A 25746-nucleotide genomic window follows, 5' to 3' on the forward strand; every position below is an offset into this window, starting at 1 on the left:
TTAAAAAAAAAAACCAAACTCCAAATTAAGTCTACATTTGGTTTGAAGAGCCCATCAACTGCCCCTTGATCTGCAAACTTCGTAGCAACAGGAACTGCAAACTGAGATTCTCAAAGAGGGTGCACAATAAATAAATAATCAATATTCATACATTCATTCAAAGTTGCATTTAATTGCTATTTACATCCATTTGTTTTGAAATAAAGTATATATTATTACAGTAAATAATACAGAATGAAATGCAGGGAGGGTGTTTCTACCCCTCATACCATTCTTAGTAAGGCAGCTGTAGAATCTGATTTTTAACAGATGGTTTACAAAGCCAGCTAACATCTAGCAGAATGAACACCTCCTTAAAGCATACAGATGAAAATAAAAAAAAAAACCACCAAACCTTGAAGCCCTTATGCAGTTTCCCCCCGCTTCCTTTCCTTCCCCAAAGGCTCAGACACCATGATGCAAACATGTTAAATTTCTGAAGATGCCTGCACAGTTCGAGACACCAGAGGTGATGAAACCTAGATCCCCATTTGCTCCTCTTCCAAGACCTTAGGGACAGCTGCTCACACCATCAAATATACTAAGCTGTCTTTGAGAAGAGACCAGGGATCACTCTACCATTGTTGCTGCCCAGATTTGATTCATATCAGTAGGGCTCAGAAGAGTTTGCTGAGCAGATGCGTGTGGCTCAGCAATGTTTGGTGGGTTGATTAGCATCCTCTTGCCAGAGAGGAGGAGGTAATAATATGGCAGCTGGGGTTTTCTTTTTCCCTTCCAGGTTCAGACCACCTTTCCTCTTCCGATATACATACCCAAGAGTGGGGAAGCAGTGGCACTCCAAAGGCTGCTGGTCTCCCAACAATCTCAGCCAGCAGTTTCAGTGGGAAAGGATGTTGGTAGAGGTCTAGCAGCATGTGGAGAGCCACAAGTGTCTCCAACCCTGTCTTAAGACTCCCAAAACAGTAAGGAGAGAGGAACCAGTTCATGCATAAACCTGGGCAAGGATTCTTCACACAATTCCCTCCCGTGATAATGGGAGCTACACATAAAATTGGGCCGACGGTGCATAGCACCCAGGCCATCTACATGAAGGAGGTGGGAGGTGATAAGCCACACAAGCCCACTTTGGCTGGCTGAGTGTTGATCAATGCGGGCCTTATGCAATTAGGAGAATGCAAACCCTGTTGCCCATTAAACGGCATACAGATCCCAACTAGCTACTATTTCTTGGCAATTCTGGGAACCTTCACTTTCATAAACAAGAACAGGAGCAGTAAACGGGAAGGGGTAGCCCCACCGGTCACAGCAACACTGCAGATCCGGTGTAGGCAACCGTTGGCCCTCCAGATGCTGCTGGGCCACAAGTTACATTGTCCTAGGCCTTTGGCTGTGTTTGCTAAGGCTGATGGGAGCTGTAGTTCAGCAACACCTGGAGAGCTAAAGGTGACCCACACAGGCTCTAGAAAAGAGGTCCTTCCATCAACTAGGTTAGAGCACAGGGGTTGTAATGAGAGTCAAAACACTCAGATGCTGTCTAATCTCACCCCAAATTCCCATGGGTTGCAAAAATTCAAATATACTATGTATTCAACAGGGAATGGCAATAGTTGGGATTTTTACACACCCACCCATAGATCTCTTGGAATGGGAGGGCTCTCAGGCTAGCTGATCTATTCACTTCTTTGTTCCTGAAAGTGAACAGCGGAATACAATTAGCACTGCTTACATTTCATTATCACGGATCTCTAGTGGAAATAATACATGGTTCAAGTTATCAAATTGTAATGCTTAAATATGTGGTTAGCCTCAGCAGGTATTAATCCCATTTTTTTAATAATATAATGGTACAAAAATCTATAAAAATCAAATTATAGCAAAATCCCAAGATTATAATTAAAAAAGCACATCTTGTACAAAATAAATCTTAATTCCTATACCTCAATGAAAACTTTTAAAGACTTTTTTTTAAAAAAGAAAGCACTTAAGTTCTCTGACAGTCACTGCATTTCACACACTAGCATTCTTTCTGAAGTCATACAGGAGTAAGAATTTCACTCCTTTTCAAAGTCTTGTGACTAATATTATTGATACTATAACAGCTATTTACAGAGAGAGAGAGAGAGAGAAAGAGAGAGAGAGAGAGAGAGAGAGAGAGAAGAATCAAGGTTTGGATATCTATTTATACAAATAAATACAGGATAACCCCATATTGCATAGTGTGTGCTTGCTGTCCCAAGTCAAGATTCAAGAGTTTCACAGTTCAAAGATGATGGACACAGTTTAGGAAGTCGACTTAAGTGAAATGATTAAACTGGAAAACACAGATTCAAAACACTTTTGCCACCTTCTGCTGACTGTATTAGCCAACCAGATGGTTATATTTACCCAGAGCAGGACCACACACAAGATCACCAGAGATCTCTCATTTTAGGGAAGAGGTAGGGCTAACCCACTACCAAATGGGGCTTATTCTAAATTCGGCTCTCGTATGACTCCTTTCCTGACCATTTCCATGGGGCCTGCCAACGTCATGGTTTCCAGATGTTGTGGGGCTAAATTTCCATCAGCCTTAAACCAGAATGGCCAAAGGGCAATGGAAGTTGTGGTACACAACATCTGGGATGGAACCATGTTTGGCTACTCAACATAATCTCTCACACCCCAGGGAATTGTGCCTAACAGAACACTCCTGCTACTCAGAAGTAAGACCAATAAGTTCAACAGGACATACCCTGTGCCAATGGCACACGGAATTCTAGCACAACTGATTTCTGGCTTTCACAGTCAAAGCACAAGCCATCATCCACAACTATACTGCCTCCAATACATAAAACGTGAGTGAACGGCAACGTCCACTTCACTGCATACTAGAGAAGCGATAAACATTTGGTTGTCTATAGAGTTACGGAAGTTGCCTTGATGCAGAAGTGGGGCAACTCTGGCCCTTCAGATTCTAGACTCCGACTCCCATCATCCCTGATTGGCCACGCTGGCTTTGGCTGAGGGAAGGTAGGAATCAAAAAACAACTGGAGGGCCACCACCCCTGCCTTAGCCGGATTTTCCTTGCAAAACCAAAAAGCGGAAAAACAGGTCAGCCCTAATAGCTCTTCAAAGTCAGCAAAAGCACCCAGGAACTGCCAAGTCATGCCCAAGGCCTGGTTGAGACGTTTATGCAGGTAGAGACAAACAGCCAAGCACTTTCCACCTTCCACCAGTTACCTGTGACGCAGGCACCACATAGGACCCTCCCCACTGCCACTCACAAACGCGCAATTAGTTTCCCCGATATGAAGATTACAGAAACGAAGCTTTCGCGCTTCTGGCAGCACGGCTTTGCTACAATCAGGCATTTCCTGGGCAACCTGCATCCACCACAGAAAAAGGGGGTCTAACCTTAAGCTGGGCTCAACTTTGAAGTTAATACCTGTATTTCCGCAAGACATGGAGTTAAGAGTGTCCACGAGTGGAAGGGCAGTGGGCTCAACCCAGAGCAATTCCATCTCCCCACCTCCATGCTTCAAAGATGTGATCGTTTAGTGGAATGGAGTGACTCTGGGCCCCCGAGAGGATGCTACGCCCCTCAAGATTTCATTTGTCGCCGTCCCACTGAAATTAGTAGGGTTTTTTTAACCACTGTTCAACGCTACTCTACTACTTGAATTTTTCTGCTCCAAAGAACAAGGACTACAGCCCCCAATATTCCTGACCACTGCCATGTTGGCTGTAGGGGCTCATGGGAGCTGTAGTGCAGCAATGTCCAGAGGACCAACAATGCCCCATGACTGGTGATGGCTTGAAGCCAGACAACTGCAGGCAGCACCCACACACTGTTCCCATTGCAGCCACATATAGCCTGCACCCTGCGAAACCACTGTTGAGGATCGAAGGACCCTCTGGAATAGCACCGGAAAGAGCAGGGGCTGTAAGCTGGCAGGGTGTGTGGAATCCACAGGCAGTGGGGATCCAAAGCAGGATCTAATCCACTAGGGCTTAGGAGCAGCCATTGTTTCGCTCCATGCTATACTGTACTGCAAAAGGTGGATCCTGTGACCGGATTCAGTTATTTTTCTTTTTTTGGAAGAGTTATGGCTTGGATCCCTATGGCTCAAGAGAAGAATCAAAATAAAGCAAAAGAGAGAGATCTATTTCCTACAATGGCAGAATTTGCACAGAAAGAGTTAAGAAATCGCACCATTACACAAAGATCCACACACACCTACTCACGCATACCCACCCACTCTCTACACTAGCGTAAAGCTCTGCAGACCATTATTCACCCCCTTTCACCAGCTACGTACATGGAAATGTTTTATTTAAGGCAGGAAGTATTAAGTTAAGGTGAAGATACCTTTATTTAATTCTTTGTACCTGTAAAGTCACTTTTGTACAGATTTTATTTTTTTCAACAACAATCGCAGAAAACATAAATAGTAAACCTTTTGAACGTTTCCTAAAATTAAGTTGCAAATGTTCTCTGGAAGACATTCATGGAAGGCCATCTTAATAATACTTGTTGTGTCTCTGTGTGTGGTTTTCTTCAATACAATCAAGTAGATAGATCGCCTCAGCACAAAGGAAAAAAAAACCAAGGTTTTTTTTTTGTAATTCATAATGGAAATGAGAAATGGAGCAAAGATGGCAGAAAACCATCTCTCCAAAGCATTATCACTTAAGCTGCGAGACCAGCATAAATGTAAATTGTAAAAAAAATAAAAATAAAAAGATACTGTGGTTGTATTCCTTTCTAACACCCTTTACTTTTTTTTCTCTCTTTTTTTGATGACTTGAACAATCTTAACATATTCCTGGTATCTCTTGAAACAAAATATAGAGGTGAAACTTTAGCCAGCAGGTTCCTGCTTAGAATGATGGAGGACAGTACTATAAACCCACGGCAAACAAGGGGGTGGGTGGGTGACAACTCTGATGGATGTACAGAGCTCTCTGTACTGGCAGGGAGAGGACCCCCCCCCCCACTTGCATGGAGCTGGGTGGGTTGTACTAAACTAAATTCAACTAAGAGCAGAACCACTGAAATGAAGAGACCCAAGTCAGTCACATCCTTTAATTTCAATGAATCTACTCTAGAGTAGGCTTAGCGCTGGAGACAACCCAATGCAAACGGAGGGACTGAGTTGGAGGTCACGCCTTCCATGCCCGCTAGGGTTTTACGCAGGGTGGGGACACCTGATCTGATCCTGTAGAAAGAGGCATTTTAAATAAGACAAGGCAGAGTGAACTCTCTCACCCACCCCATTCCAATAACAACAGTGATTTCAATTTCATCTTTTTTTCTTTTTCATTTTTAAACCAAACCAGTTCCATTATTTCACTAGGAGAGCAAACAAATTCTTAAGCCTTCTTCCCCCTCCGACTTTAGCTCCATCTAACCAATAATTCTGCATATAATTCAAAGTCCGGGATATTTTCCATAATGAACCATCTTGGGGGGGGGAGGGGGGGCTCTATTTGAAAAATATATATTTATATATATTTATACTTTTTAAAAAAAAGTTTGTTTTTTTGCAGATGGAACAACCAATGGTTGGAGTTTGCTTCGGATCTCCAATTTCACACAACCGCAGGAAGCCACCTGAAACACGCCTACAGGCGAACAAATCCTTGGGGGCGGGAAGTGAGGTCAAGCCCAAGAGGGTGACACACGTTTGGCTCAGTGACCGAGGCTAACCCTTCAGACTGTATGGCGCAGAAGCCACACCCTACCCTCAATACTGTCCGGCCTGAAGCTATCGACCTGAAAAATCCTTGATAAGAGAGCTGAAAGAATGGCACGTGCCCTTAGGACACGCTGCACGGCTGCGCTTTGAGTCACACAATACTATTTTGCTGAAGTCCTCTCTTAATGCACCATTGATTCGGAGGAGAGGCAAAAGGGGGCGAGGAGGAGGAGGAGAGAAGGATCCATGGGGTGTTTTTTTGCCCTCTTCTTTCCCAGTTCATTCCGTGCAATGGCCGACTTTGATACTGTCACTGAGAAAGAAGCCGCAGGAGCCCTCGTTTACAGTGTGATGAGAGGGGACGCCCCTCACAGGAGGAGGAGGAGCAGGAGGTTCATCCTTCGTGTTCGGTTGCTGCTACCCAGAAGCAAGTTTTCGGAAATGATTGCCGCTGATTTCATCATAGATTCATGCGCAAATGCTCTGGCCGCTTGGAGATCATAGGGAAGGCTTGTTTCTTGTAGGGCCCGGTGTTTGGCTGCCGGATAGGGAGCGGAGCAGACGCCTCCCCACTGACCGACACGTCCATTTGTTCTATCCCACCCGTCTGCATTGGGTACTCCACGGGCGCCTGAGCATTTCCCACGCCAGAGGAAGTACCTCGCCCCCAGTAGTCCCCAGGAGAGAACTTGATAGGGCTTTAAAGAAAGAGGAGAAATGTTCGTTGAAAGAGGTTTTGCAGAAAAACACACAGAGACATGTCAGCTGTTGCACTATACCTGGCAGAAGCACCTGATTCAACAGGTTTAATTGGGCTACTGTTTCTAACTTTGGAACTCCACAGCAACATCCAGGAAACTTAAGGGATTTCTGAGCCTTGTGCCTTTCAGATCATGCAAGAACCCTGCTGGGTCAGGAAAAAGGCCAAGAAAGCATCCTGCTCTTAGTGCCAGGTGCCCCTGGGAAGCCAGTGAGGAGAACCAGAATACAACAGCACCCACCACACTTGCTATTCTCAGCAACTGGCATTCAGAGGCCTCCGACAGTGGCGGCAGAAGATAGCCATGAGCTGCACGGCCAATTGTCAGAGAGAGATGCAGCCCACAACATCTAGAGGGCACCACTTTAGCTGTTTGGCAGCAGCTCTCCAGGGTTCCAGGCAGGGAACCTTTGCGACCCTTACATGGAGGCATCGAAAACTGATGTCTTGACCTTCTACATGCCAAACAAATGCTCTACCACTGAGCTACGCCCCTTCCCTAGCGAGACAGAGCACTCTAAATTAACCATTTATATTCTCTCTCACCGCCCTGGAAAGACCCCCGACCCTCAACACCTCCGAGAAATGACCCTCTTGCTGCGACCCACCAAACCTAGGGGGGGGGGAAGGGAAAGAGAAATACCTGACTGGTGTCCGTGGGCTGCCAATGAATCTGCGAGGTGATCGGATTTTTGGTTCAAAGGAAAACTTCTCCTTCACACTTTCAAGTACAGATGGAGCCACGTATGTGAAACCCTAGATGGTGGGAAATAATTGTTGCCAAGTCCAGCCCCCCCCCCCAAGAATTCAAATGAATGTTCTGTATTATGACAGGAGCAGAACTTGAAAGAACCAGTATCCACCCCCACCCCCCAAATCCTAGCCATCTAGATAAAACCAATATGTGGGTTGCATGGACATCAAAACTGCCTTTGGTCAGAGCAGTGGTTTTCAACCAGTGTGCCATGGCCCCCAGGGGTGCCTTGAAGGATGGTCAATGGTGCCACGGGCAACACTGGCCTCTGTCTCTCTCTCCTTCCCTCCCTCTTGTGATCCTCTCTCACGTCTCTGCCTCCCAAAGGCTTGCACAGCTGTTTATTGCAGCAGCTCTAGCTATAAACTCCACAGGGGAATGCTGCCTCTGGGAGGCATCTCTCTCTGCAGCAGCAGCTGCCTGGAGGACTCCCAAGGAGAGGGGAGAGAAGGCTGAGGGAACACTTCACAAGTTAGGGTGTCGGAAGAGGGGTGAGAGGCTGCCAGCTCTGCAGACAAGGGGTGACATAACTGGGTACCTGAGCCTCGCAGGGGTGCTGCAGAAAGAACGTAGGTGGTTAAGAGAGCCATGGACTCAAAAAGATTGAAAACTTCTGGGTCAGAGCATTTGCTCCATTGTGCCTATGTGAACTTTCAGAAGCTCTCAGACAGCTGTTGCCCAATTCCCTGTATTAATTTCAACTTCCATCAGCTCCTGCAGCCAAAATGGCCAATGGTCCAAGAATGATGGAAGGAGTCCAACACCACCCACAGGCTCCTTATCCCTGGCCCATACCACGCCATAAAACCAGCTGCAGATCAGAATAAGGTACAAGCAGCAATGGATATTGGGAAACTGAGCCTACTAAGTTAGTCAAGGGAGATGCAGAGCGTGCCCAGGCTTCAGAAAGGAGGCCTGGCAGTGGGAGAGCGCGTCTTCTCTTCCAGAATGTCTGCACCCTTCAACAGGCCTTCTGACATTCCCTGCAGCCTGAAGACCAGGATTCTGTTGGTTTTCAACAATCCAGTACTTAGCCCCACTCCAACTTACCACGAAGACCTGGTTGGCACTTTCACTGAGAGTTGAGTCGTCAGGGCTATCGACAGGAGTCTGGCGGGTAAATTTTGCATCAAACTGGCTCACATCCTCTTCGGATTGCTTTGCAAAATAACAGATTATCAAGCAAAACACCTTTAATAGCAGATGAGGACTGAAATCCATCAGAATGGCAGATAAAAGAAACTGCAGGAAAACTCCCTCATGACAAATCACTATTTGAAGAGGTCCCCCCTTTGGGGGCAGTCCACTGACAGCACTCTTTTCACCCCTTTGGGGTCACTACTTCAGTGTCTCCAAAGGTCTGGAGTGAGCAGCCCCAGGGGAGAGATGGAGTGGGAACTGCTGCTAGACCATTTGGTTGTTTCAGTTGCCATGTGTCCTGTTTTCTTTACCCAGGAATTTGGTTTAAATGGAAATTATAATCGTTGTGCTCACTACAGCTTACCATAATTATTCAGAGGGGGAAGCCTGGGCACTTTTGGACCCACAAACCACAAAGCAAATACTAAGTTCATATGTGAAATGTTATCCAGCACCAAAGGAAGCATTACCAATACATACCAATAACGGTTTAAATGGGGGTTCCACCTTCCGAGCCAATAGCTCTTCCCAGTTGATGTGTCTGAAGAAAGGATGACCCTAAGGAACATTTTTTAGACAACAGTCAGAAACCAACCCAGAAGAGCAAAAGATCTCAAAGGGGAAGCTTCCTAAGCTATCCGCAAACGCAAAGGAGGTCAACTTGTCTGGCATGCTGAAGGTGATGAGAATGAACATAGGCAAGGAGGAAAGCCACATTCGTTTTTTCCCTCAGTTGGGGTTCAAGTCGTGCTTACAACTTGCAATGAAATAACAGGGCTCCCTTTAGCTGTTTATGCATCCCACTGACCCCAGAATTGCTGAGAGGCAGCCAGCATTTTCTCCCTCTCACACACAGCTCTACACCACTAGTTTCCCAAACTCCTTGAAGGAAGCCAGGATGGCAAACCAGTTCAAAACAATTTGGTTTGTAATTTAAAAAGTAAGAGCTGCCCAACATTTCTTTCAAATAGTATACAAACACTGTCTCTATGGAATATGCTCCAGATCACAACACAGATGTCCTTCAAAAAAAGAACCCAGGAGAAAGTCTAGCTTTGTGTTCCAGTTCAGCAAAAGCATTAAGCAAAATGTACCTGAACTTCTCCAGCATCTCCAGGACCAGCTCCTAGACGTGAGGCAGCATTTCTCTTTAGCAGCTTAGAAAAGGGGAAATATATTTAAGAAAAAGTGAGGGACCCTGAAAGCCTGGGTTGCATACTGAAGCAGACTGCTGTTAACTAAAGATGCCAAAGGCAGGACATGGGATCCTCTATGGAGCAAACTCACCTGCAACATTCCAGCTCCTTAGTGAAGTACCTCCTTCCTAAGAAAATAGACTGCAAGCATTTCCTTCAGCTACCCTTTCTTTTAAAGGACTTGTGACTTAAATGCAATGAGCAGCATCCAGGGTTGGTCATACAGTAAAACCACAACTTGTGTTCGCTTTACTTACATGATTGCAACCTCACGTAGGTGGGGGAAAATAAGCAGATAAATTGAAAGCCGGGGAAACTCGCTGCTTTCCACTCTCCATTTATTTACTACCCCCCCCCCACTTACAGGGCTTTGGGAAGGGAGTGGGAGGGCTCTGACAGCGTCCTAGAACCCTCACACGGCATAGCTTTGGGAAGGAGGTGCAGCAAGTATGGTGGCGCCTTCCTTACTGGGAAGGAGATGTGAGGGTTCTGGGAGCATCCCAGAAGCCAGTAAAGAAAGTGCTTCTTCGCTTACCAGGGTCTGGGAAGGTTGCCCATGGCCTTACTGCAACATTCCCAGATGCAGGTAAGCAGCCCTCTGCCTTGCAGGGGTGTGGTTACAGGGGTTCCTGGCTTTGCACGCAGACCCTCAGAACCAAATCCTTGCGTAAGTGGCAGGCCCTCTGTACTCACAAGTACATGACTAAGTTAGGACCATTAATTGCAATGGGTCTACTTAAGTAAGGTTTTAGTTGGATGCAACATAAGGTCATTTAATTGGGGAAGCACTGGTCTGTGGCTCGCTTTAAGATACAAGCCCCAAATTTCCCTGTTAAGATCCCCACCTTTTTAAGCAGATCTCTGGCTTCTTGCGTGAGGTAGGGAGGCAAGTTGAGTTTACACTTGAGAATCTTGTCAATGGTTTTCTTTCGATTCTCCCCAGTGAATGGGGGCTAGGGAATGTGGGAGACAGAGGGGGGGGTAGAAAAGAGAGAGAGAGAGATGGCCATAAGGAACTATGCACCACAATTATGCAATTTACATGCCACTCAAGTTGAAGCAGCCAATGAAGGGAAACTGGGGTAGGAGAGAACCAGGAGTGATGACGTCACATATGCTATTTAACAAAACGGCTGGGATGAGCAGACAAGACACACAGGGCTGATGTTTTCAGTAAGGAGGGCATGAAGCAGTTTGCAAGCGAATAACCACTAAAGATCTAACCTCACCATTAAAGCTAGCTCTGGAATTTTTATAAGCCTGCAAAAGCAAAAGATCTACAGTCCAACCCCCTCCCCTCCCCCAGCAAACCAAAATATTCTCATAGGAACACAAGGCCACATCCAAGGAAGCCCTACTCAGAGTAGCCCCACTGAATTAATGGACCTAATTAATGTTTGCTAATGTCAGCGGGTCTATTCTGAGTATGACTAGGGCCCATAAGAAAGCTGGCCAGCCCCTAGGTCCGTCTAGCTGACTTGGCGGCAGTGGCACTCCTGGGTTTCAGGAAGGCAGCCTCTCCCAGCCCTTCCTGGAGATGCCAATGGGGATTGAACCTGGCACCCTCTGCAATGTTGGGTTATCGAGCTATATGGCCTTCCCTTTTCCTCTTGCCACTTCCATCACTTTTATGAGATACAACAAGTGAGCAATGGGGCCTGCTTGCCTCCAAGTCCAAGCGTAAATTGACCCATCATTCCATCTTGCAAAGACGTGACAGCATCTTTGCTCAGCGGGAGTTTCAGACATAAAGCACTGCCAGTGAGTGAAGAACCTCTGTATTTAATAAGATGATTCCACCATGCAACACTGCGATTCCTGCACTGGACTAGATGACCCTTGGGATCCCTTCCAGCTTTACAATTCTACGATTCTATGAACACTTAAAAGCCCATCCATCTCATTAGAGATGGTATCATTGTTTTCATTTGCTTTACTTCCTTCTTCCTTTACATTTTCTGATTCTTAGCAATGGTGATTGATAAATGCTGCTTATAAGCTCATCAAGAGAGGCTAGTGAACTCAGAAGTTTGGAAAACCCTGCTCTAGGGTCATGAAATGAAAGAAATGCATGCGGTTTATAAATGTGCACCTACTGCTCCAGTCAGCATGTCATACATTAATGCCCCCAAACTCCACCAGTCCACAGCACGGTTGTGCCCACTCCGCATCAAGATTTCAGGAGCCCTAGAAAGACAGGAAAAATCAAAGCAGAAAAGTTTTGAACAGGAAGATAGCATTAGCCTGCCCTCAAAGAAACATAATGAAGATGCAAAGATGCCCCATATACGGCTTAAATTGTATTGCTGTACAATTCTTACACACCCCTGCCCCCCAAAACCCTATTCAGAAAGGCTTGTAAATAGCCACTCACCTGTGGTGAGTAAAAACAGCCTCCGGGCAACCAGACAAGAAAGTTCTTTTTCACTACTGTGTATGGATCCACATTTACTACAAGCCTCTCCTACAATATAGAACTGACCTGTTGCTAAAATAACCTGCAACTGACTTCCAAGTAAATGAAAACCAGGTACAGTACTTGGCTTGAATCTAGAGATTTGGAGTCACCATATCATTGTAAGCTTGTAGTAGATAGACGAATGTCACACTTTTCATGACATGTGGATCAGCACATAGCTGCTACATGCTTTGTGCCCCATAAATTAAAAGATAGCTGTTACTGCATGGCTGTGTATAGTGGGATGTACGTACCTCATATCACAAAATCAGAACAAGGGAAGTTTCTAAAATATACGGAGCTTTGTTTTGTGGATCATAAAATGTTTATCAGCCATCTTTTAATCCACTGGGAGTTTGATTTACAGTTACGTATAAAATCTAGCTTCTTTCAAATATACATGGTTTAGATAAAGCCCTTCGGCTGTGGTGGGGAACCTGTGTCCCTCTGCTTGGTACTGGACTCCAGCTCCCATCAGCCACACCAACAAAATTAACTGGTCAGGAATGATGGAGACTGCAAGCTGGCAGAATGGCTCTACAGTACTATGGTGTCAGGGAGATTTCTCTACATATAGTGTCTCAAATATTTATGGAAGTAGTCCTGAGCTCTATAGACAGCCTAGCCCCGTGCCCCTCACCCAAGAAAAGCCCATCATATATTGAGCTAAGTTTTTAAAAGGTAAAATTTAGCCATTACCCCCAGACCAGAGAAATACTTTTCTGTTTCATCATGCGGGCTCACATGTATTCTATTGTTCCACAGAATGTATGCGTGACAGTTCCATCATGAATGGATTCTTTACACAGTCCAAAATCTGTCAGCTTAACATGACCTAAAAAGAAACAGAGGGGGGGGGGAGTGGGGAAGGAACAAGTTGTATCTGAGACCAAAACCCCAGCTTGGGCATTTTTAAATTTTAACATACAGTACTTAATTTATAAACTGTTTTTCAGCAAAAGCCCCTCAAGGCAGATAAAGTAAGTCAATTTAAAAGCTGTAACCTTAGTAACTATACCAATTCCCAACAGGAAAAACACACAAGCCCCACCCCATATGCCCCACAGGTTGAGATCCAATGTTAGTCATAACTCAGATCGGGCTCACTGAAATCAATGGACTAAGTAATGTTAAGTCCACTGAAATCAACAGACTTTCTCAGAGAAGGACTTAACAGGGTATTACTCTGGAGACTTCAAATGCTTAGTGGAATACAGCTTGCTTTCAAAGGATTGAAATAACATATATAACCAAGCAGTATATTGAGGGTGGCGTGAGGAGCAGTGCCCTTTTTTGCCCTAACAGATAATCTAGATTTCCAACTGCCTAAGGAGAACATAGGGGAAGCATTAAGCCACTCTGGCAGCCTTTCTGGCTGAACAGCAGGGTAACATGTTCTAAATAAACAAAACAGACTTCACAAATGGCTGAATTCAGTCTGAGAAAATGGGGCAGGGAGGGACAGCTCAAACAAGAGAGGCGCGTCAAAGACATCCAATCCCTTTTCCATTTCTCTTCTGTGTTTTTTAAAGATTTGAAGCCTGGAGGCAGGAACGGTCTAAGTGCAGAGATGCAAGCTTTTTCTGGCTGAAGAGAAATGCTTTAAATCATCCCTCACGAACCTGCCGCCCTTCAGATGATTTTGGATTGCAACTGCCAGCCTAGCTAGGACTGACAGGGAAAGAAGGCAACCTTTGAGGGTCACATGCCAATTGTGACCCCTCTCTATCCTTGATTCAGGCAACCAAGAGGCATTATAAAAGTTCAAGGACACATCCCAGCCTGCCGAAAACACTCAATGAGGCTGCAGAGGAGGGCCAGGGAGGAATGTGGCTGGGAAAGGTGTATGATGGGGGAGAATCCCAAAGGCCAGAAAGAGAGACCAGTGTTTGGCCACTGGGCCTAAGGGTTTCCCACCCTTCTTTCAGAACTATACAGCTATGGCATGTGCCAACACACGAGCTCACTGTTGTACCACTAACCTTGGTGGTTGAGCATGATGTTTTCTGGCTTTAGATCTCGATAGATGATCCCCTTCTGATGCAGGTGCCCCAAAGCCATTGAAATTTCAGCCAAGTAGAAGCTGAAATGCAAGAATTTCATTAACAAATAAATGCCAATAGCAATGCCACAATTCTGTGGCTCAATATTAAGATACCACACCAAACTGTGGTTTGTACTAATCATAATTTTAGAATGCGAACCAATCAAAGATCAGGCTAGCCAAGATACCTAAATGGTTTATTTCTCCATCCACTTCCTACCCCAGGCCCTAGGTAGGACAGCCTTCAGAGGGGGAGCAACAGCCATATGGTTTGTCAATTCAGACATCACACCAAACCACTCAGTACAAACCATGGCTGCACACCCGATTCAAACACCATTTCCAGTTCTGCCTTGTCAGATGTGACAAACAATGGTTCTTCAATTCAGACGTCACACCAAACCATAGTTTTGAGATAAGCCTGCAATTTCACTGCCAGCATAATTCTGCTCCTTCAGCTACTAAGCTGAAGAACTGAATCTCTTTACTTCACTTCCCTCCTGGCAGAAACAATGCATTCTGGCGGATTCTCCCAGCATCCCAGAGTGTACACAGAAAATACTTACTATTCCACAATTCCAAACAGGGGATAAACACTGTTGGGTATTTTCCACAGGAACATAGGTTCATATAGAATACCCAAACTTGCCAGTTTGTTCAAAATGGGCAACAATTATTCAACTCTGCAAAGGTTAACTTTCCCAGAAACTTCCTTACATAGGAACACAGGAAGCTGCCTGGATGTTGAGGCTCGGAAATTGGAACTTGTTTGTCTTACCAAGCTGTGTCTTCCATAAATATCCCCTCTCTCTCCAACTGCATGAACAGTTCTCCTCCTGCAACGAAATGGGCATGGAGTGGAGGGAGAAAAGTAAGAAACAATAAGTCATCTTTCTGCTATATACAGTATGTGAAAAAGCTTCCACCCCACACTGCTGGCTGGCTATAATACCAGAATTCACATTCTGACCATCAGTTGCATCCTTACCACTAAGATACTCAAGGATGAGGTAGAGTTTTCCACCAGTCTGAAAGGCATAAATCAAGTCTACAATGAACGAATGCTTGACTTCCTCCAAGATGTTCCGCTCTGCTTTCGTGTGAGCTGTATCTTTTGCATTTCGCACAATCATTGCCTAGAGAAGAGAGACTTCAACAGTAAAGAGAATGTTCTAAAGACTGCACCAGAAACCAACTGTCAGCAATCCCACAATACACAGCCATCGGTTGTTGGCATCAGCTATTGTTGATAGAACATAAAGGACTAATTCACACATAAACTCTCAAACATGGTTTGAAGAGGGGAGAGCATGCCTTGGGCTCACACACTCTGCCCCTGCCCCCCTGGCTTTTATTCAATCCCTGCTTCACCACAAGCCAAAGTTTCCTATTATATTCAAACCAATCAAGCAAACTACCATAAGCACTAAGAAATGTGCCTTCAAATAATGGTTTGAAGTGGGTTTCCAGTTCTTGTTTACATGGGGGTAGTAAACCGTAGACTTATACAAATAAATGCAAGTGTGTCATCAGGAGTCTTGTCTTGGGTATAATGCTTGAGTTGAGTCAAGAGAGTAAACTTCTGGGCCAAGGGTTGCCACCAGCAAGTCAACGTCAGCTCTCAATAAAAAGTACTATCATCTTCTCACTGGTACTTGACAACACACGGGACACCTCTTCTTGCTCTTCCAATTGTTCTCTCATTTAGCTGGACTTTGCATTCATTGTTACAAGAAACATGTGATGAGATCAATGATTCCTCACACAGTTAAAAGTGTATCGGAATCTCTTCTACCTCAAATAAATAGGACTAAGTGGTATGCCTCAGTTGGATCATGTTCAGAGTACGGTAATTTAGGTTTCAACAGACCAATATGCACTGGACGACCTTTTAAAAAATGTAAGTCAAAGGGCTCTGCAAAGTATGCTATGCTGATATACTGCGATAAGCCATAAAGAAGAATACTGGCTTGCAAAATATATCTAACAGACCTCCCCTTGCGTAACTTGCTCTCAAAACAAAACAGAGGTCCAAAAGTTTATGCGCAAACCTATAAAGAATTCCGAAGTCATTAAAGAAACAGTCAATTCCAATTCATAAAACAAGTGGTAGCCAATGTGGTGGCCTTGAGACATTTTGGACTACAACTGCCATCATTCCCAACCAATATGGCCAATGGGAATGATGGGTGTTGTAGGCCAGCATAAATAAATACCCAGACGCACCATGTTGGCAACCTTGGGATTAACAGATAACAACATGAGAAGAGCCTGCTGGATCAGGACACGGCCAACATCCTATTCTCATAGCGGTCCATGGGAGGCCCACAAGCGTGACCTGAGAGCAACAGAACTCCCCCCCCCCCGGCAATTCCCAGGAACTGACATACTAGTTACTGGTTTCTATTCTAGAAGAGAGTTTAGCAGTTTTGATTATAGGAAGCTGCCTTACACCATTTCGGACTAGTTGTTGATATTGTCTACTCTGACCAGTGGAGGTTCTCCAGTCTCAGAATCTGGACTAAGAAAGAATAGCTATGCTCTGCCTCCACACTCAGAGGCAGCAACGCTTGTGAATAACAGTTGCTGGAAACTACAGGAGGGGAAGAGTGCTCTTGCGGTCAGGTCCTCCTTGTGGGTTTCCCACAGGCATCAAGTGAGAACAGGATGCTGGACTAGAAGGGCCACTGGTCTGATCCAGCAGGCTCTTCTTCCATCTCATCAGCTTCTCTCTGGTCTGTTTTTTTAATAAAGGAAAACTGAACAAAACCTGGAGATGTCAGGGATTAAAACCAGGACTCTCTGCCAGTGACATGAGATCTTGTCACTGAACTATGATCTCTTCCCCTGAAGACAGCCCCTCTTATTTAATAGCTAAATGTCAAAAGCCAACTCACCTTTTTAAGCACCTTCATGGCAAATATCTTACCAGTATTGGCTCCTGTTACTTTCCGAACTTGGAAAACCTGTCCAAAACAATGGAGAATAATTAGATGCCTTTTAAAAAGAGAGTTAGCAGACACTGCAAGCGCTGCTGTTTGAAGCTCTTCCACTACCAGGGAGCGGTAGAGACAAGTCTTTTGACTTCAAACCAGCCAGAAAACTTCTGTTTTTGATCATCTTATAGATAACATGCATATATTTATTTGCTATTTTTCCCCAATATTTATAGCATCTCTCAAGAAGCTCACACATCTCATACTTCTTACCTTTCCATAGCCACCTTTTCCAAGGACACGTAGCAGCTCAAAGCACTCTGGGCGGATCTTTTCAGGGCCTCTGTTCACACTAGTTTCTGAAATCTCAAATTTTTCACAATGCTCCATGCCACTAACAAACAAAAAGTTTCAAAATTAGGATAGCCTTTAAAACAATACTAAGTACATTTAACTATTCTGCATATAACTAAAAGCCTCCCTGTGAGGTGCTCAGGAAGGGATGGGGGATAATGTATTATTTAGAATACAAACTGGAATACAAACTCTGACCACTGCAGATATGAGTTCTAAATAATTTGAAATGTTTAATTTAAGAAATACATTTTTTCAAAACACAGTATTTTTTTAAATAAAAAAACTTATGAAACATTTCTGAAATCAGGCAAATGAAACCATTTCTAACACATGTGCATCAATCCAGATGTCCCTACAGTGGTGCCTTGCTAGACGAAATTAATTCGTTCCACGGGTCAATTCGTGTAACGAATTTTTCGTCTAGTGAGTCCCAGTTTCCCATAGCAATGCATTGAAACTTAATCAATGCGTTCCTATAGGCTCTGGGGAACTGGCGGCGGCATGCGACGGGGCTTCGGAGAAGGTCTCCGAAGCCCCGTCCGATGCCGGCTGTGTGCGAGGTGGCTGGGGGAGAAGCTCTCTTCTCCCAGCCACCGCCTTGCCTGACTCCCCTGACATGGAGCGCAGCTTCGGAGACCTCCGAAGCTGCGCTCCATGCTGGCTGTGCGCGGCGAGAAGCGGCGGCAGGGGAAGCTTCTCCCGCCGCCGCCTCCCGCCTGCCTTCTCCGGTGTGGGGTGCAGCTTCGGAAGCCTCCAAAACTGCACCCCATGCCGGCTTTGCGCTGCGAGAAGCGGCGGCGGGGGAAGCTTCTCCCGTCGCCGCCTCCCGCCTGCCTTCTCCGGTGTGGGGTGCAGCTTCGGAAGCCTCCGAAAATGCACCCCATGCCGGCTTTACGCGGCGGCGGGGGAAGCTTCTCACCCCCGCCGCCTCCCACCTGCCTTCTCCGACATGAGACGGCGCTTCGGAGACCTTCTCCGAAGCGCCGTCTCATGCCGCTGGTGCACGGCGAGCCGGCGGGGGAGAGAAGCGCTTCTCCCCCCACCGCCTCCCGCCTGTCTTCCCCGGTGGTGCACGGCGGTGCGGTGGCTTCAAAGGGAAGACAGGCAGGGGCAGCCGCCGCGCCGCCGCATTTCGGCTCCACCCCCCCCCCGGCAAAGGAAGATTAGCTGTCAGCTTCCCGCGCTGACAGCTGATCTTCCTTTGCCGCCTTCTATGGCCGCGCTTCGTAAGACGAAGTGGCGGCCATAGAAATTTTTGTCGTCTTACGAATGCCTCGCGCAACACAAAACTCTTTCGTCTAGCGAGTTTTTCGTTGTGCGAGGCATTCGTAAAGCGAGGCACCACTGTATATGCTTGAATAGGATGCACACATGGATCTAAGCATAGTGCTCTGAAAGCACTAGTTTTAAAGGAGAAAGAGAGATAAGAAACTTGTAGAGGCCAATGCCAACGGCAGAGGACAGAATACCTTTGTATACAAGGGAAGTGAGACCCCCCCCCCACAGCCCCCTGCCCACAAAGGTTGTTTCCTCGTTGCAATTGTGGCAAGTAGGACACAATACAGGAAACCTCTTTTTGCATCTGAAACAGCTCTTGCTGGATTAAGACAATAAATTATTGATATTGGCCTGCTTAGGTTTACAGCCTATTCCAGGGATTGACAATGTGGTGCCTGTGGCTGCAAGGCAGCCCTAAGGTCTTCCCCTGTGCCCACAAAGCCTTTGAGTCTCCCTGATCGTTAAGTAGTGAGAGTGGGCAGCATCTGCTCTCTTAAAAAGTAAATAGAGCTGAAGAAGGAAATTGATAGAATGACACTCTTTCAGAGTTCCTTTTTTCAGCTCTCTGATTTTCAAGGTTTAGTTTAGTACTACTTGGGTTCAACTTTTAACCAGATTCCTTGGAAAATCTGTGTGTGCGTGTGCTTTTTCTCATTCTGTCCCTTGGAGGGGGAAGGAAGGAGATCTCCTTCCAACAAGCAATCCTAACACAGAGGTAGTTACCAGCTGGGAGATATAGCTGTCGAATATAGGCACAGAAGCAAGCAGACTGAGACCAAAAGCTGTTTCAAGGGCCCTCAGAATATTGCATGGTTCACTCTCGAGCTCCTGCACAAGGAACAATTTCATAGGCAGGAACAGCTAACAAAACATGATGGCATTGCTACCTGGACTCTAGCACTTAGGACAGGATTGTTTCCTTCCCAACTCTTCCATTGACAAGGATACATTTCCATTTAAAAACTTACAGCTCATATGGGACGACTCCCCCATGGTCCATGCTTTCACTTAAGTGACCCTAAAACAAGATAAGCGGGGAGGAGAGAGAGGGAGAATCAGAAAAGTAAACAGTGATTGTTTAGAAAGAACTATGAATAATGCTTAAATATTAACCCAGGATTTAGGATTGACAGCACTGCAAGACTGCATTCAGCTCTTACATAAGCACAGTCAGCAGCAGGGTATGGTAATTCCTATGCTGGGTTTTTGTGGAACATCCACAGAGTTCTACAGGAGCGCTGCCAAATCCTCCAAAGCACAGCACAGGGAATCAGCACTCTTTACCCAACTACACTGCTACCCAATTTCGTACAACGCCAGACAGTCACTAATTTAGCTCTTAAAACATGGGTCTTTTCTGGACACTACAGATCAGAACTGTTTTTACCACTAAGAACTTACTGTATTGGGGAAAAGCAGGATCTGCTTTACTATAAAATGTAGACAATGCCTAGGTCCCCGACACCCAGGGTTGCTGCAGACTTAATAGGTTGGAGCCAGAGTTATGCAAACAGAACTCTTATCCAGGCAACTCCCCTCTCCTCTCCACTGCCGCCCCCTCCCCCCAAAACTTCCACTTGTTCGGCTCCCTGATGCTCAGCTTGGAGAGTTTATAAAAATATTGCATGGAAGATGGAGCAAGCTTGTTTTCTCCGGCTCCAGAGGGTAGGACCCAAACCAATGGCTTCAAGTTACAAGAAGGGAGGTTCCAACTAAACATCAGGATGAACTTCCTGATGGTAAGAGCAGTTCAACGGTGGAACGGACTCCCTCAGAAGGTGGTGGACTGGCCTTTATTAGAGGATTTTAAGCAGAGGTTGGAAGGCCATCTGTCACGGATGCTTTTGCTGAGATTCCTGCAGAGCAGGGGTTGGACTAAATGACCCTCAGGGTCCTTTGCAACTATACCATTCTATGTTTCTATGACTGCAGCCTATTTTTCTTTTAAATTGCATGGAGAAGCATCTTTTCAGCCTGGTGTCATATACTCCAAACAAGTTTATAATCTGCTGTTTGTGAAAACTAGACCTGTGTCACATATGAAGGAGACCATAGGAAAAGTTAAAAAGCTTAAAAAGCTACTAATATTATTTGCCCACCACCACAATCCATGCTTGGCATAGCTCACATGGGATTGATTTTCTTCCTTTAGAGAGTCTGAAGCTGGACATCACCACCACTTCACCAAGGGTAACAGGACTGCTGCCAGTCCTCTCAAAAATTAAAATACAGTTGTACCTTGATTTTTGAACGTTTTGGCTCTCGAATGCCGCAAACCTGAAAGTGAGTGTTCCAGTTTGCAAACTTTTTTGGGAAGTTGGACGTCCGACGCGGCTTCTGCAGCTTCCAATTGAGTGCAGGAAGCTCCTGCAGCCCATTGGAAGTCACGCCTTTGTTTCTGAACATTTTCGGAGGTAGAACAGACTTCTGGAACAGATTCTATTTGAGAACCAAGGTACAACTGTATTTCTTTGCATCATTCTACTGCCTTAGCACCAGCAGTTACAACTGTCAGGAGTACAAAAATCCAAGAGATTAAGGGAGGGTGTGTTGACTCCTGGATAAAGGAAGGGCTCAGGAAGCAGGTTTCTAGGAAAACCTTGCTGGGCCCAATGTTTTGCAAAACAATTTGCACTTAAGACTACTGTTAGTAAGTAGAACATTGGCCATGTATCCACCTCAGATGGGAATAAATTACTTGTGTACAGCATTGGTGGCATAATAACAAATTGGTTGCGTATGTGAAGACCTATGAGATGAAAAGACTATTTAATCCAGGCAAGTTTGAAAAGATATACGACAATGGACAGACAGAACAGATGATTCTACAATAGTGTGCGTGCACACACACAAAAAATAGGACAGGCTGATGAGCATAAAACCACCTGTCATGCAACAATGGCAGGATCAAAAGCAACCTCAGAGCACATGGATTTTGATCTACAAAATCAGAACGCTACTTAAAAGCTTTAAAACACCATTTAGAGTGTATAGTGGCACAAGTAACAGCAGATATTCTGTATTTTCAGGTAAAACACTAATTAAAATCTTAGTCAGTGTGTGTGTGTGTATATATATGCACATGCCTTTATATAGGATGTGTTATATAAGCATTTTCTTTAGAAGAACATTTACCTTCAATTTAGATGCTAGCTTGCAGTGCCACAAAACAGCATCAATATTTGCAGACCTTCACAAGAAGGTTAAATGAGGTCACCCCTCACTGTATTGATGCAGCTAAGTTCTTCTCCAGAATAACCCAAGAAAAACTGGAAGCTACCTTATACTGGATCACACCACTGTTCTGCCTAGTTCCGTCTAGGGTAGAGCTCTGTCTAGCTCTACTCTACATCAATAGATTGCAGCTGTTTGGGATTTCAGATGAGTCCCTCTTCCAGTCCTATCTGGATATGGCAATGCTCTACCAATGAGCTACGGCATTCTCCGAACCCTAGGAACTTGCAATATTTGTCAGGTTTCAAGGAAGCTGGATCTTTACCATGGAAGCTGTGCTCAACTACAGCCAGTACTCATGCACTGCCTCAACAAGTCTCCTAAGACAACTACTTGCGGCCAGCAAAAAAGCAGCAACACTGTTCCACAGGCCTAGAACACTCACAGCCTGATCCTAGGCATGTTTACACAGAACTAAGTCCAATTGAACATAGTGTATGTATGTATGCATTAGATTACAGTCCCAAACACTCCAAACAAGACTTGGCAAATAACAGAACAATCTAATAAACATTTGTGTTACAATGAACTGTTAATATTCCTGATAGGGGCAGTGCATTTAGAAATTGTTAGGCACTGGCAACAAGGACAGATCGTGAAGCTGAGGCTCCAATACTTTGGCCACCTCATGAGAAGAGAAGAATCCTTGGAAAAGACCCTGATGTTGGGAAAAAGACCCTGATGTTGGGAAAGATTGAGGGCACTAGGAGAAGGGGACGACAGAGGACAAGATGGTTGGACAGTGTTCTCGAAGCTACGAACATGAGTTTGACCAAACTGCGGGAGGCAGTGCAAGACAGGAGTGCCTGGCGTGCTATGGTCCATGGGGTCACGAAGAGTCGGACACGACTAAACGACTAAACAACAACAAAGGCACTGGCATTCTGGAGGTGGGGGGGTGAGTCTTGTCTCTTGATACACTCATGTTTAAGACAGTTGCACTAGCAGAAAAACTGATGTGTCAACTATGTGCTGCTAAGAGAAATTGGACCCATGCAACCCCAAACACATGGAGGACTTTGGAGAAATTAATTGAAATTTCTGGCATTTTTTGTGATGACTTGTATACTTTTAGCAGGACAACTTTTTTGTTCTTTAAGGTTTGAAAATTAAAAGAAAAAGTTTTTTAAAACCCAAACTGGACACAGCAAGTATCCTTTGCCCTTATCCAGAGTATATTGCAGGGAATGAATACACCTGGATATTATTTTGTGTTCACTTGTGCTTCAGCACCCATTTATCAAACACAAAAGCAGTAGCCCCGTTGGAGCAAGGTGACCCCCAAGCCCAGCCTTGCTTGTAACCCACTCACCTGGCTTACCACAGTCAACTAGGAATGTTAACCTGGGCTCCGCCTCCTTTCCAGAACACTTTTGCTTCCTTCCTGCCCAGTGTTGAAACCAAGCAGGCTGTGGAAGCTTAAGAGTGCTTTGTCACTCCTCAAGCATTTCCATACTGTACGTGCAAGAGGTGATGTGCCTTCCTATGCATTCAGCATAGTGACCAAGAGGGCGAATGACAAAGCTCTCCTTCCCTCTTGCTGTCAGCCAGCTATGTGTATACGGTAGACAAGCAGGTCAACCTTCAGCACATTTAGCACACCAGCCCAGTATGCTGATGGGCAATGGACAGATCAAGGCATGCTTTCTGCCACTCACCCACATCTGCTGGATGTGCAAGAAAGGCTTTAGCTCCTGTGTGTCTAGCAGAGAAACACTGCAAAGGGACATAGCTCTGTGTCACCAGCCTGCTGAGGGACACACAGGAAGCCCCATTCTATTACTCCAGCATATAAACCATGTGAGCTGGCAGCATATGTAACTTCATCCCTCCATTGCCAATCAGTTGCACTGCCTCACTGGATGAACAGGAGACAAAGTTTCTTCCTGTACAACCAAACAGGCTAAGCAGAAGAGGCACAAGGAACACTGATTTCTAGCCTGCAAAATGTTTTTACTTACCTGCTTTTAACTGATAAAAGAGGGTGGGCATTGCTCTGCTTGTCTTCAACAGTCCCTCTTATGGGTAAAATTATTACATGATATTAAGAGTGCCCCTCATAAGTTACAAGGCTGCTCTAATCAGGCAGAGCTACATCCATTTCCTCCTAGACAACCCTTCTCCCACATATAGCAGTATCTGCATGTTCTTATCACCACATACTATATTTTTCCTTCCCTTAATATAGCAAGTCAAAATAAAGCAGTTTCTGAAAATTCACTCCACAAAAATGACTATAAGCAAAAGGCAAAATAACGGGTAGTCAACTACCAGACCTACTGAAATTAATGGCCCTAGCTTAGTCACGTTCATTAATTTAAATAAGTCTACTTGGAATAACTTAGTTGAATACCAACCCATATTCCCTCACTCCCATTACTAAGCAGCATCTATTAAGATTAACTGGGTCATTAATAATAAGTGTACTAGTTCACTTATTAAGGCACTGTTATCATTAGTAATAAATTCCACAGGAGATGATGTGTTGTTGCAACAAGACCAGTAGAAAGTCTTGTGATACTTTAAAGACCAAGGCTGCAAACCTGGGAATAAGCCCCATTAAATTCAGAAGAACTTACTTCTGAATAGACATGATTAGGATGGTGCCATAAAGTGCTTATAGGATTTTAGCCTATCTAAGAGTAAACCCCATTGACCTCAAAAGGACTTTCGTCTGAGGAGATGTGGAAAAGACTGAACTGCATCAGATTTATTGCAGCATCAGCTTTCATGGACTTGTGCCCACTACATCTCACTCAGATTCATTGAAATGCAACTATTACCTGACAAAGTGAGTTCCAGCCCCACTAAAGTGGATGCTGCAATAAACCAGTTAAGTTTTGAAAGGTGCCACAGGACCTTTATCACTACTGAGTTGTTAATGCAAGCTGCTTCTGCGCTTTCTGTAAAAAAAGACAGGGAATAAGTGCCTTTTGCTACCACAAAATGTATTAATGGCCACTAGGAACATAGGAAGCTGTCCTATACCGAGTCAACCTAGCTCTATAACTGCCTAATAATCATGATAATAACCAGTGACATAATTATTAATTTATTACTGCTGGATCATCAAAATCCTGAGTTTAACAATAAACAATAACAATGATCTGTGTCAGACACAATGCAGAAACAATAATTTATTATTGTATTCTTATTAGATCATCTTAAGTGTAGTAATAATAATAATAATAAAATGCACAATGCAAGAACCTAAAAAATAGTAAGACCAACACGTGTCAAACCCAATGCAAAAACACGACCTCGGATTTGTATGCATTTATTACTACTCTCGCTATTCTTCCTACTGCTCATGCCAAAGGCACAATGCAGGAAGGCCGTAATGATAACAGCAAACGCCGTGAGTAAAATGCAGGAATAGCAAGTCCGTTATAACGGAACCATCCTCGCAGTCCCCAAGAGCCGGCCGCCTCCCACCCTCGGCCAAGTCCTTCCCCGTAGGCGGCCTCGCCTGGCCCGCCCGCCCGCCCCCCTCCCTCCCTCCCTCCCTCCCTCCAACTGGGACCTCCGCCGCCTCGCCCTCCCCGCCCTCCGCCCCGCAAGGCCTGAGCCGGGCTCCCCCGAGGCGCCTCCTCTCGGCCGTGCCGCACATGGGCCGGGCCTGCCTCACCCCCTCCTCCAGCTCCTCGTCCGAGGCCGCCTCTTCGGGCTGGTCCAGGTCGATGTCGAAGACGCCCGCCATGGCCTGGGAAACGCGGGCGGCGGCGGCGGCACAGCCGGAGCCGCCCTTCGCTGCCTAGTGGCGAGAGCGCGCGGGTGAGGGCCGGAGGGCTGCCTCATGGGCCCGCAGCGGCAACCCCGAGTGCCGCCATGACGGCCGCCATCGCCCAGGCTAGCCGGAGACCTTCCCCCACTCGCTCAACGCGCCTGCGCGGCTCTTCCCCTCCAGAGG

At 45.5% G+C, this 25746-nt stretch overlaps 1 protein-coding gene across 1 annotated transcript; it reads right to left on the minus strand.

Moving 5' to 3' along the window:
* Positions 1–152: 152 nt before the first annotated feature.
* RPS6KB1 (ribosomal protein S6 kinase B1) lies at positions 153–25687 on the minus strand. Its single transcript, XM_088657521.1, has 15 exons — positions 25465–25687; positions 19571–19620; positions 17241–17361; positions 16929–16997; positions 15020–15167; positions 14810–14867; positions 13970–14070; positions 12732–12822; positions 11626–11716; positions 10375–10482; positions 9428–9490; positions 8814–8891; positions 8244–8351; positions 7083–7195; positions 153–6377 (listed from the first exon to the last, which is right to left on the minus strand). The coding sequence occupies exons 1-15, from the start codon at positions 25534–25536 to the stop codon at positions 6140–6142; spliced, it is 1509 nt and encodes a 502-aa protein (XP_088513647.1). The 5' UTR covers positions 25537–25687; the 3' UTR covers positions 153–6139.
* Positions 25688–25746: the final 59 nt, after the last annotated feature.

Source organism: Zootoca vivipara, chromosome 14 (genome assembly GCF_965207765.1).
Source record: "Zootoca vivipara chromosome 14, rZooViv2.hap1.1, whole genome shotgun sequence".
In the NCBI taxonomy this organism is placed as follows: domain Eukaryota; kingdom Metazoa; phylum Chordata; class Lepidosauria; order Squamata; family Lacertidae; genus Zootoca; species Zootoca vivipara.

What these genes read in the sequence shown, in the direction of transcription:
- RPS6KB1 (XM_088657521.1), bottom strand. Translation starts at nt 25,536, where the DNA reads ATGGCGGGCGTCTTCGACATCGACCTGGACCAGCCCGAAGAGGCGGCC. An exon ending in TGTGGAACAATAGAATACAT is followed by an intron (nt 11,717 to 12,731) that starts GTGAGCCCGCAT and finishes CTGTCTTTCTAG; the next exon opens with GGCTCCTGAAATCTTGATGC. An exon ending in CCCCATTTAAACCGTTATTG is followed by an intron (nt 8,352 to 8,813) that starts GTATGTATTGGT and finishes TATTTTGCAAAG; the next exon opens with CAATCCGAAGAGGATGTGAG.